Below are 17,843 nucleotides of genomic sequence, written 5' to 3' on the forward strand. Positions count from 1 at the left end.
CCTTCCTTCCTTCCTGCAACTCCCCTAAAGGAGCCTCATACCAAAGAGCTGTGTTTTCCAGCACAACCACTGCTTCCAGAGTTACAGCCATGCCTGCAACAAATTTGTTGGTGCTCAGCTGGTGGAGTGGGGAGAGCAGGCAGGTCTGTGCCAGGAGGGATTGTTGGTCCCTGGAGTGACCTGAAGGACTGCACAGCTGTCCTGTGTGGAGTCCCCAGACAGAGGTGCTCCTATCGCTGTCTTACAGTGGTGTGAAGCTGTCCCAGCCTTTGCACTGTTTTATACAGCACACACTAACCTGCCTGTGCCCCAGGCAGGCTCAAGCCATGTCCATGCCTCTCCATGCCGTTTGCCTTGCTCCTGGGCAGCTGCAGCTGGCTGGCTGTCAGTGCCGACCAGCTGAGCTCACAGCTCTTCATGTCAGAAGGTTGCTATTGCCTCAGCAGAAGCTGAGGACCACATCCTGATCCACTGGCACTGATCCTGCGTTGTGCATCTTCTGGAGCAAGGCTGCCGCAGCTCGCTGACTGGTGCTGTTGTAGGGCTGTCCATCAGTGTGGGCTGAATCCTCAGGGCAGAGATCAAACCCAGGAAAACGAGGCATTGCTGGTCCTTTGTGCCTTTTCCCTGCATGGGCATTGAGTCCGCAGCATGTGGTTTCGGCTGGAGCCATGGACAACATCGTGCCCCGGAAAACACCGTTCCTTCCAACCCTGCGTCCTGGCTGGGTCCTGCAGGGTCTGCACCCAGCCGTGCCTAACAGATCCCGGGCATCATCTGAGGGGCTGGTGCGTTCCTCAGGCTGCAGGGAGGACACTTCTGCTTCAGGTGATGCATCCATCTTAGTGAGGGGCTCACACACCCTCAGTCCGGCCTGGGGTCTGAGGGAGATAATCCTATGGCTCAGAAGGGAAGAAGATTGCAGAGTGTTTCTGGCATTTCTAGACAGTTGCTGATAGCTCATAATTCCTGTGCTCGTTATTATCTTCTTCAGTACTTGACTGTCAGTTCTTTTCCTGACACTTGGACACTTCTGTGCCGAGACTGATGCTGTTTTCAAGCCTTGTGACCGGTTTTAGCCCCTGCCGGGCCTCCAACCACCAAACAAATGTGTTGTTTTTTTTTGTAGTGAGGGGGTGCTGAGACAGGGGCGAAGCCTCAGCGAGCACGGAGGTTGTGAGGCAAGACAGAAGCCTGGGGAGGGCTGGTGGAAGCGTGCAGATTTTTCCAGTACTTTTTATAACCTTTAGAAGTGGGAAGCGCTTTTGGGGCAGCTTTGGGCCTTGCAGGGATGTCTGGCAGCCTGGGGGGATTTCTAACAGCAGCTGCCGGTGGCGGCAGCACCCAAACCCCCCGGCCTGAAGCAGGGAGCTGTGGGGCACCCGCGGTGTGCTTTGTGCGGGGAGCTCCCGTCTGCTGCGGGACGAATTCCGGGGTGGGGGGGAGATGCAACCAGGTGTGTAAGGCTTGTGGTGTTTTTTTTTTTTACACAACTCAATAAAAGGAAACCTAAAGCAGCCGTGGGGCCGGACGCCGCCTGTACGCGCCGCCCCTGCGCGCCGGGGGCTGAGGCGGAACGGAGGCGCCGCGGCCTGGAGGCGGGCGGGCAGCGGGGCGGGAGCGCTGAGGGGCGGAGGGGCCGGGACAAGGCCGGGCCGGGCCGAGGTGAGGCCCCGCGTGGGCCCCGAGCGGCGGCCGCTGCCCCCCGGCCGGGCTCGGGCCGCTGTGAGGGACTGGGGGCTGCGGCGGGGCTGGGCCCGGGCCGGGCCGCGTGGGGAGCGGCGGGGGCTGGGGAGGGCCGGGCTGGGCTGGGGCTGCCCGCGGGTTGTCCCCGTGTTGCGCGGTCGCCTCGTTCGTGTGGCGTGGGGAGGGGAGCGGAGGGTGACAAAAAGCGAGAGAAAGGGAGGGGGAGAAGGGAGGGGGAGAGAGAGAGCGAGCGGTCACACAGCACGCCTCCAGTGGAAAGCCAGAAAACGTGGTGGTGTTTGGTGTTTTTTCTTTTTACCTGCTAGTCCGATCTCTCACAGACTTCAGGAAACAGTCTCAGGATCCATTCTGCAGGTGAGATTTGTGCTGGTTTTAAGCACTGTGCTCCTCCCGTCCCCAGGGGCAGCCGCAGGGGGAGCCGAGCGGTGCCCAGCAGGAGGTGGGAGCCTCCCCCCACCCGCAGCTCAGCTCCAGCCTGGGCTCTGATTTAGCAGAGACGGACACTTTCCGTTGCCTGTGCTCGTGTTATGTGGGATTTGTTCTAAATACAAACCAACAAACAGCAGTGAACTGTAAGAACTATCGGATTCACGGGTAACTAGTGATAGGACCAGAGGGAATGGCCTCAAGTTGCACCAGGGGAGGTTCAGGCTGGAAATGAGGAGACATTTCTGCTCAGAAAGAGCAGTCAGGCATTCGGACGGGTTGCCCAGGGAGGTGGTGGAGGCACCATCCCTGGGGGTGTTCAAGGAAAGGTTGGACGTGGTGCTTGGGGACAGGGCTTGGTGGATGACATTGGTGGTAGGGGGAGGGTTGGACCAGATAATCTTGGAGGGCTTTTCCAACCTTAATGATTCCGGGATTCTGGGATGTAAACAGCTTCGTATTTCATTTCTGTGACTTTAATTCTCCCTGTTTCTCGCACAATAGTTTTAGATTAGACATTAGGAGGAAATTCTTCACTGCTAGGGCAGTGAGGCACTGAACAGGTTGCCCAGAGCAGCTGTGGATGCCCCGTCCCTGGAGGTGTTCGAGGCCAGGCTGGATGGGGCCTTGGCCAACCTGATCTGGTGGGTGGGATCCCTTCTGTGGCAGGGGGTTGGAGTTAGGTGATCTTTAAGGCCCCTTCCAACCCCAGCCATTCTGGAATTCTATGATTTACTGTCTAATTGCTTGCTGGTTGGTTCTTCTCCAGTTCTACTTCTGTTTTTCAGTCTTAAAGAAACGCTCTATTGGTAGGTCAGGCCCTTAAACACCAGGTTTATTTTAATGAAGCTTGGTCCTCATTGTTCTTGTTTGAAGGAGAAATTACTTTAAAGATAACATCATATAAAATGCTTCTCAGGAGAGCACAGTTTTATCCAATCAGTCCAACTTGTTAATATATGAATTTACAGATCTTGCTTCTGCCAATGGCCAGGGGAGAAGTGTGGTTGCCCTTTGTAAGGTGCCTTGCTGAGTGCTGTGGATCCGAGGTAATTAATACGTGCCCACTCACCATGCTTGAGCAGCAGACTGCTTTATTACACCAGTGTCTAGTGCTTGGTACCCAGTGTCAAGGAGCAGCAGGGAGGGTTTCTAGGAGCCCAGCACAGTGACAGGGCAGGCAGAGGCAGGGACTTGGCCAGAAGGGGGCCCATTCTCACAGCACCTGACAGAGGAGAGCAAAGCAGGACTGCTGAAGGTAACCACACTCTGCCTAGAGTCCAGATTGCCAGAGAAGTCTGTGGTGATGGGGTAGATCCAAATTCTAGCCAGGAATTTAGGTGTGGATTGGGGTCAAGGTCTGGATCAATGAGGTGTGTGGCTGCAGCAGTGCTGCAACATAGCTCAGGCAGGCCAAGCATGAGATCTTCAGTTTAAAATAGCTCACAAGTGAGTGAGGAGAGAGCTTCCCTTGAAGCTTTTTTAAAAAATTTTCCTTTGTAACAGCTCTTATTGGTAAACAGTACTTGAATGCAGCCAGCAAAAGTCTTTGATGTAGGAGGCATGTGTGCTCAGGGCCCTGACACCTTGGTGCTGTGAATGTACACCTCACTTTTTTGGGTGGGCCCAGCCCCATTGAGGTGTTTCTGCCTTGTACGCGCAGGGTTCCTAGTCCCTTCCTACCATGGGACTCTCAGCATTAGATCTGCAATCTGCCTGTGAGGTGTCCCTCGCTTGGAGAGTCCTGGAGAAGCGCTGCAGCAAAGAGGATGTTTTTGTGTGTGCCCATTCCAAAGTGCTGGTCTCGTACATCAAACTTTTTGTGGCTTGAAATGTGTTAGACAAGCGCTGGAAGACAATGCCCATACAAAGTTCCCAAACTGAGGTCCTTGGGGCCCACTGGCATGGAAGAACCATGCTTTTTAGAGAATTGGACCTAACACAAGGAACTAATGTTACTGTTGTGATGTGGGTGGGTTGTATGAGAGTCAAGAAAGATTCCTTTCTCGGGTGTACTCACTATGCAGTCAGATCTTTCCCAGATTTCCAGAGAATCCATGTTCTTGGATTTCTCAGTCGCTGTGGGGGAATGGATGTTAAGCACTTGGTAGCCTCAGTGCTGCTAGTAGTGCTGCACTGTACGCTTCATCAAATGTATAATAAGTAGTTAAGTTCTATTTTTTTTTTCCTTTAAGGACATTTCATGGTACTGTTTTAGCTTCTAGAAGCACTTGGAGCTTTCTTTCACTTGAATGCCTGTCACGAGTTAGCTAGGGGTGATACGAACACAGAACATGTTGAGAGGGGACCCAGCCAGCGGTGTCTCACAGGATGTTTTTTATGGCACACTGTAACCTCTTTGTTGTTTCTCTCAATCTTTTTCTTGCATGCAGCAGAAGAGACGCAGCACACACCCAAGGTCCTGTGCTTCCATGGGACTCCTTTTGTGAAGGAGCGAGAAGTGATGAGCTGCGCGCTTGGGGTTTAGCGTCAAGATAGCCAAGGATTGGAAGAGCATGGAGAAAGCAGGTGAGCTCAAACAGTCCCTTCAGGGGAGGGTGAAATTTGGTTCTTTCTTCCAGATTTCCCATCTCGCAGCTTGTGGTTGGATCGCCTCTCTGTGGCAGTACTTTTACAGAGGGAGTTGCAGTAGCAGTGGCATCCCCATAGCAGTAAACAGGTGTATTGACAGTAACATTCTTTTTCTTCCCTAGCCACAAAGGCTGGTGATGTGGAAGCACAACAAGGCAACGGGCAGGCTTCGGATGGTGTGGCATACAGGAAACAGTCTGACCAAATCTCTGAGGCAAACCCAACGTGGTCCATGTCACCTGACAACAACTTCCGATTTGATTTCACGCTTCCTGAGGCAGACCCAGAAGCCACTGGTGCACTTTTGGAAGCAGTCCCTGGTGCTGGTGGTGCTGAGCAGATACAAACCAGTGTAAGAGCCACTGAGCAGGAGAACTGGAGCGGAGCTCTGCATTCTGTGGACTCTGAACATGAATCCAAATTTGCCTTCAACTTTGCCATCCCAGATGAAGCAGATGAAGATTGTCCTCCGGAGCCAGTAGTTCCAGCAAGCCAACGTACAGAGGGTATGGCAGATCATGAAGTGCTGGGTGGTGCATTGCCTGCTGAATCAGCAGAGGTGCTGCAGGTTACAGCCCTGCAGAAGCCTGAGTTGGCTCAAACTGCAGGTAGTCCACCCAAAGAGGACAAAAGCCACCCCACATTAAAGATCCCCAAACCAGAGAGTGCTCCTGGAGATAAGACAGTGATGGAGAAATCAACATCAGATGGAGCTGCGCAGAAGAAGAAAAAGAAGAAGAAACAAAAACCTTCTGTCAGTAAAAAGGAGACAGAAGAAACTGAAGTCATCAGGAAGACAAAGACAGAAGCTAATGGATGCCAGAATAAAGATGCATCCCACCAGGATGAGACTTTGCAGGTATTTAAATATTGATAAGATCCCATCGTTTATAAAGCCTTCAGTAAAAGAGACAGTTAGTGTCTGTGCAGAGTTTAACAATCAGTGTATTGACACGAGATGATATATGAAAGACGAGAGTTGCTGCTTGCTTGGAGCAGCTGATTTCTTCCCCTGCTAGTTAGTCAGTTAAGAACCCAGTCAGTGCCAAGGAATGCAGCGTTCCTTTGTTTCAGACCTGTGCTGAAACAGTTGGTGTTTAGACTTGTGATAGCTAATCCTGGGAACCCGAGTGCCACATTTTCTTTAAAACAAAGCATGAAAATACTGCAGGTAATTGTCCTCAGTTAGTGCCAAGCTGGTGTCTGTGGGTGTTAAAGCAGGCACTGCACCCCCAGCTTCCGCACTGTCAGCTGTCACGAATTACATAAGGCAAACAGAAAAGTTGCTAGCTGGTGTAGACAGGGCTGTGGCAGGTCCCAGTGTGGACCTTCAGGGAACTTCAAAGTTCCCACTGTGAGGCACGGCCCAGAAATAACTGAAGTTGCAAGTTATGTGTAAACGCACCATTAAGATCTTATGATCTAAACACATCCTGAGATTTCCTAATGTTCTGCAAAGGTCCAGGTCTCCATTTTATTTTTCTTTTCAGCATCAGTGTAGTTAACAAACAATTAACAAACAATGCCAGCTGGGCTATACTGACATACAAAATTGCAAAAGAATTGCTTTTGTTAATATTGTGGACTGAAGCTTTCCATCCAAAGTATTGCTTACCAACAGCCTTACCAGTAAACAGTGCTGAGTATCAGAAAGGTAGGAAGATTTGAAGATGATGTAAAGCCCTTCCCATCCATTGGAAGGAGATTGTTGTAAGGAAAAGAAGGAGATAACATGAGGGCTTTTGTGTTTACGTGTACAGTACAGTTAACAATTGCTTCAGACCTTGGGTGCAGCCCTGGTTCTCTCCCTTTCTCTGCTCAGTTAGCTTAGCAGGCTTTATGTGATAGGGCTTGGCTCCTTCCATCTTCGTGGCCTTCAGCTCCCTAGTCTTCATGCAGTTCTGGCTGAGCAACCACAAAGGAGCTGAGGCATCAAGACTTCGCTTCTTATTTTTTCTATTACTTACTCTTTGATTTCAGGCAGGTTTTGGGGTAGTCTTTATTGTTGTTTTGTTTTGTTCATGCTTATTCCTCCCATCCGTAAGTTGAATTGACAGCTTCTTTCATGTGAAAGGGCCTGGCCAGCTTTGCAGAAAACTGTCATCTGAATGGCAGCCAGGTGTTAAATCCATCAAACAAAGGCAAGGAGTTGCAACAAAACATTTGTCCAGTGCTTTAAGTTTACCCACTGAAAATGTAGGGAATAGGGAAAATGTATGGAAGCCTATAAAGTAATCACCAGAACCAGAAATTTTGGATAGTCCTGCCTTTATGCAGACTTTTGTGTGTGTGTAGCAACTGCTGCTGGTTTTTGCATGGTTTGTTTCCTCATGCACTCTGTTCCGTGTTGTATAGCAGTCAGACGACCGGCTGTGGAAGGAGGTGGACTGGTGTGCTGAACAACTGGAGCTTGGCCTGAAGACACAGAAATCCACTCCAAAGCAGGGTGAGCATTCAAGGGAACGGGAGATCTCCCCTGTGGGAGGGGTTGGCAGGCAGGAGCAGTGCAGCAGGGGAGGCCCCGTGGAGTGTCTTAAACTGTGGGTTGTTTCTCCTTTGCACTGCTTCAGCCGAGGAGGCTCTCCGTGCAATCAAGACGCTGCGCAATGACAAGGCTCCGCTGGTGAAGAAGCGTCAAGTCATGAGAACCCTTTTTGGAGACTACAGGAAGAAGATGGAAGAGGAGCGGTGCAAACAGCTGAAGCTCATGCAGGCAGGTAGGAACACTGGGCACACGGGGGGAAATGAAGAGGAAAGGACTTCACTCCTGTCCTCCACATAGCTCTGAAGAGCGGGAGCTCACTGTATTAGATGACTAAACATAACTTCCCGCTGTTTTCTCCCCTCTTTAAGCTGCAAAATCTGCCAGGATCATGGAAGTGGAGGAAAGCATCCGCAACAAGAACTGCCAGGTCGTCAGGAAGCGCTCTGGAGTGTGTAGGAAAAGCCAAGATTCATCAGGATCCCCTTCAGAGTCAAATGGGACACTTAATACAGGCTCATTCAGATTCACAGCTTCCCAAGAAGAGTTTCGCTTTAATTTCTTCTAGAAAATTAAAGCTGTGGGTAGAAACTGTGCCAGATCTCCCATAAACTTAAAAAGGATGCTATGCAATAGAAAGTGTTTTGCAAGAATCTCTGAATTTCCTGAGGAAAAGATTCTCTTTCAGAGTGCCTTTAGACAAAACAGATCTGCCAACCATGCATGGACCCCAAGTCTCAATTCTACGCAGCAGTCCTCTAGCCTCACACTGTAGAAAGGCACCTTTGCAAAGGTGCCTCTGGAAGGAATTGGTTTCCTTCCTGCAGAACTGACATTAACCTAAGAATGTCTTTTATAGTGGGAGATTTTCCTGTTCTCCTGTTGCTTTTGAATAAAGCAGACCTTTTACAGCAGATGAGGAAGCAATCTGTACAAAAGGGAGTGCTCTGTAATGAAGATCCAGCTTCTGTGAGGAAAAAGGAGAAAAGGCGGTATAAGGTCACTGGATATCTGAGTGCTTCCTTGTAACATCTGTGTGAATGCAGCTCCTGGTAGCGAGGAAACACAGGGCAGGATGTGTAAATAATCGCTGCCATCTACAGAGCACAAAAGTTCAGGATCTTGGGGGAAAATGAGTGAGAATCATCCTTGCTCATTCATCTGTTTAATTGACAGGTGTTGACTTAAAAAAGAACTGTAAATGCTGATTTAATCCAGTTTAGGGATGTCAGGGCAGTTGTTTCCAGACAGGGAACGATTTCTGTTTCTGCAATCAGGCTCTTGTCACTTAGGAAAGATGAACAATCGGTTCTTAAAAACAAAACAAAACAAAAACCCCCACCAACTTTACTTTGTAAGTAGCCCAGTTACAGACAGCAGTGACTCAGAGGATAAATCAGCAGTATGCTAAACCCTGGGTGGCAGTGAAATGAACTGTGAGAGCCCAAAGGTTCTCTTGCATTTGATTTGTATTAAATTCTTGCTTTATGGACAGTATGTCTCCAGTGTCTTGATACTGCTTCAGCTAATGAACCGATCTCCTATGTTCATGCAGAAAATCTTCTCCACTCAGCCTAAAAAAGCTGAAGGAACAGAAGTTCTTTAAAAGGAAACATGGTATCAGGTGTCCCTAGGGTGCTGTGCTTTCCGTCCTTTTTATAGTCCAGTCAGTCATCCTGCATGAGAAGCAAGAAATAGAAGTGTAGGCAGATTCCAAGGTGTGCTGAGAGCTACAAAGATGGTGGAAAACATTTGCTGAGAAAGACCTCAGAAAATGATGCTGACTTAAAAAAAATAAAATTACTAAACTCTGATGCAGCCACTTGCATCTGATCCTTTTTTTCTTTTAAATATGTTACATATTGACTGCCTGGGCATAACAAGAAAGTGAATGTGAGTAACTTTTCCAATGAGTAGAAACATGGAGAGAAGACTTAAATAAAACTGGAAATGAAGAGGTTAGCTGATTGTTTTACCTGCTAGAAAGCACTGCTGTTATTTTGACTGTGGAACATCACTATACAGTATTTTCTGGATTTTCAGGATTAAATATATAAAAGCTGAATTGTTTTCAAACGTTTAGTGTTCTCATTGCATTTTCTATAATTAAGCAGCATCCTGTGTACGACCTTGGAACTGCAACTGTTTCCTTACCTAGCTGGCTATGCAGAATATGTCTGGGAAATAGTTATTTTTCTCCTTTTTCTATATAAGGCTAGAGCTGATAAAATATTATACATTCCTGTGCTGTGGAAGGCTGCAGGAGTATTCTGGGAAGCATTCTTACACAATTGCCTTGTTCTACTTTTCTTTAGGCATTTGCTATTAGAATAGAAATACTAGTGAGATAGCCGTTTGGTGTAACTTAATCCAGACAGTTTATCTCCAAAGAGGGCAGAAAAAAAAAAGCATTCTAATATGTGTGAGGCTGCTGTGGTTCTTCAGAGCTCTTCACATAATGCTGGCTTGCAAAGCCAACCCATGTTGCTTTGTTGGAGGACTCAGAAGGCAAATGTTGATCAAAGCCCTGCATAGCCCTGAGTGCCGCGCTTGACCTGTGCACTTGAGTGTAAGACCAGAAGTCAGCTGGGTCAGTTCCACAGGTGGGCTGTGTAAGCTTTGTAATGCTTGCTGCATCCCTGCTGCATTATCATTTGATTAATTTGAAAGGAAACAAACAACAGTATTAGAAGTTAAGAGATGCTGTTGGTGCTCTGTCAGCTCATTCCCCTTTGGAGAAGTCATAACACAGCCTTAATGACATTTAAAAATAAAATGTCCCCTCTTTTTAACATTGCTTTCTGTAGGATTTCGGTGACATTTATGATTTTCCTATCATGTCTCACTACAGCGGTGTCAGGTCTGTGATGCATGTGGCTAGAAACATGGTCTATGCCCTAAGGCATTAGGAGTGTACAGCGATGGGGGAGAAAGGAGAAGTCCTTATCTGCTTGGAGTTTTCTGTTCCAGTGTTCCCAGTTTAAGAAAACATAGCTCAGTTTTGGTAGAAAACGTGGCTTCGTTCCGATTGCCTGTCTTTCTGCATCCCTCTCTGCAGCCTTACGCCGTGCACCTGAGGTCGGTGTGAAAGGGGTGGCTGCAGCTGTGGTGTCTGCCCACCTACCCGTGCTGTGACGGTCCCGTAGCGCAGCTGTTCCAGGCCCTGGCTTGTGGCCAGCAAAACCCTTACAAGCTCCTCCAGCACAGTTCTCAGGAAAAATGTAAAGATGAGGCAAGCTGGGAGTGTAAAGTACGGCAGTGCGGTCAGTGAGGCCATGAGATGACAAGATGCTGTAATTTTTCTCAGACCATTCCTTCTCCTTACCAAAGCAAAGGAAAAGTCTCACTTTTGGGAACAAATTGTGGTGGTGTTTCTGTGGCAGGTTGAGACCAAGAATGTTGACACACCAAGGCAGCAGCAATCTGGGCGTGAGCTCTGCTCCTTTTAGGCTTGGCCTCCTCATCTGTAAAAAGATCCCTCGGCAAAGGTTAGGAAATGCAATCCCCTTCCATACAGACCCTGCCTCTGGTGGGCTGAGTCACTGGGAGCAGCCTACAAAGGCTCTCCAAGAGATCCCCACAACGTTCAGCTGAAATCATCCCAGTCCTGAGACTCCCTCTCCCAACGCCAGCGAAGACAGAAGGAAGCCAACAGAAGCAGTCCCACCGAATCTGTAACTCGAGTGCCTGATAGCTCCTTCCGACAAGTTTTTTGAAGAGTGCTGGGGGTGGACTGTGGAACCAGCATCTAATGACCCCCAAAGGATAAAATATTCTGTTATCTTACTGAGGGGAGGAAAAGAATCAATCATACCTTATTTTTGCTTTGAATTAGAAAGAAGCAAACCTTACCATTTCAAGCAAGACAAGAATTCAAACTGTAAAAGAAGGGAAGATTTCTGAAGAGCAATAAGCACCTGACCTGCAGTTTCTTAACAAAAGCAAGGAGAAATTCTGCAATAAGATCATACGGAGCAGTGACAGATCTTTCTGCTGAAGCTATTTTACTCCAAGCACAAAGCTGCTTTCTCTGCTTTGCTTAAAAGTGTTTTGCTGTTGGCTGTGCTGCTTTCATATTTAGAACTGAAGGAAAGTTTGTGAGCCACGCTGCTTTAGAAAACTTTGACATTAAATTGCCACAGTGCTTTAATTACTGGCAGCAGTTCTTTTCTGTGGTTACTGAAAACTCTAAAGGAGTGACCATCTGCTGCGTTTGGCACGTCCGTCTGTTTCCCTTTGAGTGCATCCACAGGCACTAGCCCCTGCGTGTCCCACCGCCACGATGGAAGAAGTCTGGGTTGTGTACCTGTGCCTGATCTTGCTTATCGTGGTGCTTCTGCTGATGAGGCATAACCCGCATTTGGAGGAGGCCAAGAAGGAGAGGGAAAGCAAAAGCCCTCCACCATCCTCTTCCTTTTTACCCAGTAATGTTGGCAAACAACTGGAGCACACCCAGGAAGAGCTGGAGCACTATCTGGAGAGGCTAACCCACGTCTTGTTTGACTCAGAAGCCAGGAAAAGGGATGGCCACCATGACCAGAAATCCCACCACCATCAGCACAGAAGCGCTGATGCTAGGTCTGAACCTAAGGAGCACTCAGGAAAGGAGGCAGTGCACTCGCAGTATCTGTCGAGCCATACAAGGGTTCAGGTATGAGGCCCATAAAAACCTCCAGACCCAGCCAGACTCAGAGCTCCTGGCTGAGGTAGCAAGGTCTGCTGAAATGCGGAGCGCATGAATTTGGATGGGGAAGAGGTGGGGGGGGGAAGCCTCGCTGGTTTGAAGTACAATAATTCATATTTTTGCACTGTGTATTTCAACACGAAGCAGCACTGGGATATAGCTGCATGTGGTGCAGCTTGTAAGGACGTTGCATGTGTCAGATGTTAATTAGCAGCTATGCACGTGTGTGTACTTATACCTAGATTACATTCCCTCCTGTGTTAACAGAAACAGCTTTCATTCCTTATTCTTAGGCAAATTTCCAGCTGTTTATCATCCCCTTTTCCCACATACAGTGGTGTTTTGCCACTTTGCTCACTAAGGATGTTGCCCAGCAGGGCACTGGAGCTCTGCAGACACCTGTCCTAACCCGTGGGGAACACATGCTATTGAGCCACTGGAAATCCTTGGGTAATTTTTCCGCTTTGCGTGAAGATCGTGCACATTGTACTCTGAAAACATGAACGTTGCTATTGGCAACCTGCAAATTTCTGTTCCTTGGCCAAGACACTTGTTTTAGGGAATGGAACAAGATGCATGCCTTTATATTTTTATCTTTATCCTCATTGCAATACATCAGATTGTGCCCTTGAGATGACAGAGTTTCATGGCAGCTATGCAAGGCTGTGTTACTTTATGCTAGCAGCTGTTTGTATTCTTCACCCTTGAGACACATACCTTGCAGTGCCCACACCCCCCTCTGCCAGGGAGCACGTTCTGGGGCTGGGTGGGAACTGCAGGATGAAGACTTCACCTTAGAGGGGAGAGTCAGCCCTTGATGTGGGTAACTGCACCCTGCCAAAGAGACAGGTTTCTTTTCTTAGGTGTTGCTATAAACAGCCTTTTTGGTGAGCCAGGCAGCTTCCTGAGAGAGTCCATTACGACTTCGTAGTCTTCAAGCACAGTCTGAGCTATTTGGAGGAATCAGTAGGTCCCACTGGAGGGAGAGGGGCAAATATACAAACTGTGAGACTTGCACAAAATACATGGGCGGAGGAACTAATTCAAGTGGTTATTTACTTACGGGCACATTTCATTTACTGAAGTGCTATTAGTTTTAAATCTATTGCAGATCAGAAAATAGCAATTTTTTTTCATATAAAAATGCATCATGTTGCAAAATAACATTAGTGGTTTGGTTTTTTTTCCTACTATGATTAAAGATGATTGTGGAATACAAATCACAGAGCGAGGTCACTATTTTTGTACAGGTTAAATAGTGCTGTTTAGCTTCAGTGAACATCCCTTTTTCTTTCACTGGAAAAAGGGCGTGTAATTGTTCCACAGACTTGATGCAGCAGAGGATCCTCCTCTGGACAGTCAAAAGCTTTAATATAAACACTGCTGTTACACGAAAAGAACATGGAGTGTGCAGAAGCAAAGTAACAAATTACTTTGTGTTAGTCCCCATACTGTGTTTTGGAAGCAATAAGAAAGAAGTCCCAACCTGAATGAACACTTACCAGTAAGTTGTCCAGAATGAAAGGCCCGTTTCTGTTCCTGCTGAGGTAAAACGGAAAGCTTCTCAACTTTGCTTGGAACAGCGCTGGTGCCAAGACTGCTGGGGTTTCTGTGTACTGGTCATGCCAAGTATGAATGTCAGGACAGGTTCAGGAGCTGTGTCTGAGTAAGCACGTTTACACGAGTGCACGGCCTGATGAGGTGCAATCAGCTCATAGTGGGATCTGTGTGCATGGGAATGTGTGTGTGTATGTACGAAGGCTTTTGGGGCCCTCTCACAGGTCAAAGTTGATGTTTTTGCTCAGGAAGGGGATTCAGCATTCTCTTCTTTCTTAGCATTTTGTGTCTCTTTCAAAGTGAGTGTATCTTGTTGGAAGGTGCCAAGTTACGATCTCTGGAAAAGGAACTCCTCGGTGTTGTCTAGCAGAGGCAGGATGGCTTGCAGCAAAAGCTGCTTCCAAAATATCAGTCTCAAGCAGTCACATCCAGGATTTCTGCTTGCTTTACCTGCCCAGTTCTGAGAAGCCTGCAGGTCTGCTGGTGCTGCAGTGTGGAGGGACTGATATCACACCCTGCTGTGATGGAGGCAGAGAAAACACAACCTAGCTGGGGCAGGAGACCCCGGACAGCAGCACTCAGGAGCAAATCTGGAAATTCAGAATAATGTGACCAGTACTGGCAAGAGGCCTTGCAAATTTCTGAGGTGTATCAGACTTATTAAATGCACTCTGGATCAAGTCACAGACAGTCAGCTATCACTTTCGATTATCTCATCTTCTGCTGGAGACAGCTGTTCTGTCTTACAAATAGGTGTTGAAAAGGAGCTAGTGTTTTTTTGTGTGTGTGTGTGATTTGCTTTTTTTCATTTGTTTGGGGTTTTTGTCTTTCATTGCACTCATCTAAGCACTCTCCTAGCAAGCTAGAATCCATGTTTTCTTATTATTTTCTATTTGTTTTTACTTATGAATATCTTAAATTATAAAAAAAAAAAAAAAAAAAAAAAAAACATTTTCAGATTTCCCTTCACTTCCCACTGATTCCCTGTTCTCATGGGAACTGAGCACTTTGCTCATTACAGCCAGAACAGAAGCAAGTGAATGTACTCAGAAGTGACAGTAAGAAGTGCAGGAGGATAAGACGGGTAAAGGCGGTAGGTGAAACAGAGCAATAAGCAGAATATTTAGGAAAAGATGTACTCAGAGGGTTTATTGCTTCATTAAACGAAATCAGAGTGGGGTTATTCTCAGGTTGTTTTCAGAAGCAATGAAAAATTAGTGGTGACAGATGGCAAAGAGGCGTGGGCTTCCTACATACTGGAAAAATAGATTGCCAGCCAATCTATGGTGCCATGGGCGGTGGAGCACATGTTCATGTTAGGACAAGGCAGGAGCTGGAAATCTTTTAGCATTGCCATAGATTTAGAAAACCCACAGTGCCATCTTTGAGCCACACAGTGGTGAAGGTTTTTATTTATAGAGCTGAAATCCTCTCAAGGCCTGCAATTGTGCTGCTTTCTAGATGCATCCGTGTCATTTTTTTCAGCATAAAGGTTTGTAGGAAGAGAGGATAGCTGTCATTAGACTTCTGGAGCTTATGTGCCTGAAAGTTTCTCTGCTGTTCCTTTTTTATTATTTTATTATTTTTCCCCAGCTGCATCATCTAGTCTAAGAAAAGGTAATCCACCTCCCAGATCTGTGTCTCAGGGTGCCCCTGGTATGCATAGGCCCTTGCGGCACCACGGGAATAGATGAGGCTGGGAGGGATGTCCAGCAGCCAGCCTGGTCAGCTAGACCTCATTGCCCAGGATTGCATCCAGGCAGAGTTTTAATAATTCTGTCTAGATAAATCCTCTACATACATATGTATGTCCTCTTAACACAGTAACATTTGAACATTTATATACAAAAAAAAAAAAAATTCTTTTGAAGTCTCTGCTTCTATCCATGTTCTCCTTCATCTCTGTATTGCGTCTCGCTATCTCTCCATCTCATAATTCTCTAGCATACACTGTAACCCCCGCCAAGTCCCTTAGGCAGATATCAGGATGTGTATCTGAAAACAGAAGTTTCTCACTGTGCTTCAGCCCTGACTTTGAGTCGGGTACATTCCAAATAGCACATGAGACATGGTAAACTTCTCAGTTTCTCTTTAACATAGGAATGCAGCTCTGCCCTGCTTTTCCTTGCTGATAAGGAAGCCAAGATGTCCCAGCAAGATGATGAGAGGTTCAGTAGCTTTCAAGCTTATCATCTGTAGGCTTTTATTTATTTACAGGTACAGAATTTCCTTCTCCTTGAATCACTTTCCCTATCCTGGCAGCTGGTGACATTTAAGTAACAGCTATATTTGTAGTCTAGCAGATTAGGATTTTTTAACTTGCAAGATTTAACTTCCAGTTGGCTGAAAAATCAATTGTGGCATAGCTTCCATGTCATCCACAAGCTCTGCAAGAATCTAGCGTGTTCCAGCAGTTTGTAATGTGAGCCAGCAATCAGCGGTGTAGATGTGCATGGATCTTCCCCATATATTACAAGAGCAGGACTGATGGAGACTGAAAAGGAGAAGAAATTTGTTTAATCATTTGTGCTTTTTTAGCTGGTAGGAGGTTTTGTGGACTTGATGGCTGGGAGGTGACAGAAAAATATTCAGAGAATAAGTCAATATCGTCATCCTGCATTCATCCCCATTTTTAGGCTTGTTGAATGATTTCTAGTGTCAGTAGTAGATGTAAAATTCAAGTTGAAGGTAAATGGAGGGGTATAAATTGACAAATTAGCAGGATTATTAGAATGGCAGAGGGTGGAAATGTACATTCTTCTGTGGAATTTTGCTCTTGAAAGACTGTCCAGGCTTAAAGTTTCCAGGAGCTCTGCCCCAGATTTTGAGGACTTTGTGCAAGTATGTTTCAACATTTGGGTTATTTGTAAGCTGACTATATTGCGTAGGTTATACATTCGGTATCGCCATCACGCCTTGTGATGAGGCATCTTTAACAGTGTGGCACTTACTCATTCAGCTGGGTGAGCCAGGATGACTAAAGAGGCTATGATCAGCTTGAGGAGATATTTGGTTCTTTGGGGAAAGGAGGAGGGAGAGTTGATGTTATTCGAGGGAAAACCAATGAATGTTGGCACAGTCTTGCCAACTGTTGGTATTTCCTTTCCTGGCTATTCAAATTAGGCACTGTTGGTGAGAACGGGCAGACTGTGGAGATACTGCCGGAGTTTCATTCTCAGCCATGAAATGTCACTACCTGTTTCACTACCTAATTTTCACCATTACTACCTGTTTACTCTTTCACCGCTATGGTTAGGAAGGTCACACCCTAAGCACCTTGGTCATATCTGCTGCATCAAATCTGGGTATCATTTCAATACCTCTGTCCTTTGTTTCTAGTTGTTGTTCTTTGTAGTGAGTTTTACAGACCTCCAAAAGGCACAGGGAAGGTAACTGGTGGCAGCAGCAGAAGAAAATGACCATAAACAGGCAAGCAAGCTCTTACTTGATAAAATCAGTATGGTTTCATCCTCACAGTTAGCCATGACTATCAGTGCTCCCGTGCAGGTTCTCAGATCAGCACGTCAGTTTGTCCTCCAAGTTTGCTTGGAGTGTCGGTGTCCCAGCCCTTGACAGATAGGAGTCTCTTTAACTGCAAGGAAATTTTTATCGCAGTGTTCTCTCTGTACTCCACTCAAAGTGTTACCATATCTGGAACAGTACCCGTGCCAGCCTCTTAAGGTGAGCAGAAGTGACCTCAGGGGTATTCACACTATCTAACCTCAGACATTTAACTTAGGTGCCCTGAGAGAGAGAGGTGTGATTTGGAGCACTGAAGTTAGGAGCAAAAATAAAATGCCTAACGTAGCCTGGATTAAGGGTGTGATTAACCATGTTCCAACTCCCTTGCCCCTAGCCTGCACCACTCTGAAAATTCATGACATTGCCAATGAAAAATAAGATTTGTGAGTGCAGACTTGCAGCTTTGGAGTAACAAAGTGCCATGGTGCCATGCCTGTGAGCACTTTTAAGAGGCTGGGCCTAAATCGTTAACTTGTCTAACTTAAGACATACATGGCAGGAGAAATCCTGAGCTCAAACTTAGGTGCCTACAAGTTAGATGTCTGAAGTCTGAGCTAATTAACTATTGCTTCCTCTGTAGACAAGGAGAGAAACGGGCATTCTCAGGGGTGACTTATTTTGTGGCTCAGCATTTCGGCTCAGATGGACTGCCCTAGCTGGGCAGTGAGTCCTAGCCCTCTTTATGGCACAGCACAGTGTGGGTTAGATATACTCAAGCTGGTGGGGGAAACAGGCAGTGCAGCTCTGCTGGGATGGTACTCTGCTCACACCGATTAGCTCAGCATTCTCCCTAGCAATTATTTTAAATCGCTAGATTTTAGACTGCTTCACGGTTTGCAGGTCACCATTCTAGAAGGTTTTTTGCCCATTTCC

General features: G+C 46.9%; 1 protein-coding gene across 8 annotated transcripts; it reads left to right on the plus strand.

Moving 5' to 3' along the window:
- The first annotated feature begins 1,623 nt into the window (after nt 1-1,623).
- Nucleotides 1,624-8,701, plus strand: LOC116495454 (UPF0488 protein C8orf33 homolog). 8 transcript variants are annotated; one of them, XM_032197918.1, is made up of 8 exons: nt 1,624-1,665; nt 2,013-2,061; nt 3,105-3,182; nt 4,527-4,662; nt 4,848-5,584; nt 7,081-7,171; nt 7,296-7,442; nt 7,579-8,701. In XM_032197918.1, exons 4-8 carry the CDS (start codon nt 4,650-4,652, stop codon nt 7,773-7,775), a joined length of 1,185 nt encoding a protein of 394 aa, XP_032053809.1. In that variant the 5' UTR covers nt 1,624-1,665; nt 2,013-2,061; nt 3,105-3,182; nt 4,527-4,649; the 3' UTR covers nt 7,776-8,701. The 8 variants fall into 8 exon arrangements, with proteins under 8 accessions (XP_032053809.1, XP_032053814.1, XP_032053813.1 ...); XM_032197922.1 differs by having other exon boundaries at nt 1,639-1,665; nt 2,028-2,061; XM_032197916.1 differs by lacking the exon at nt 1,624-1,665 and having other exon boundaries at nt 1,892-2,061.
- Nucleotides 8,702-17,843: the final 9,142 nt, after the last annotated feature.

Source organism: Aythya fuligula, chromosome 15, assembly GCF_009819795.1.
Source record: "Aythya fuligula isolate bAytFul2 chromosome 15, bAytFul2.pri, whole genome shotgun sequence".
Lineage (NCBI taxonomy): Eukaryota > Metazoa > Chordata > Aves > Anseriformes > Anatidae > Aythya > Aythya fuligula.

Bases quoted from the DNA above. Each gene is read 5' to 3' on its own strand.
- LOC116495454 (XM_032197918.1), top strand. The intron at 5,585-7,080 runs GTATTTAAATAT...CGTGTTGTATAG, and splicing joins ACCAGGATGAGACTTTGCAG to CAGTCAGACGACCGGCTGTG. The intron at 7,172-7,295 runs GTGAGCATTCAA...GCACTGCTTCAG, and splicing joins GAAATCCACTCCAAAGCAGG to CCGAGGAGGCTCTCCGTGCA.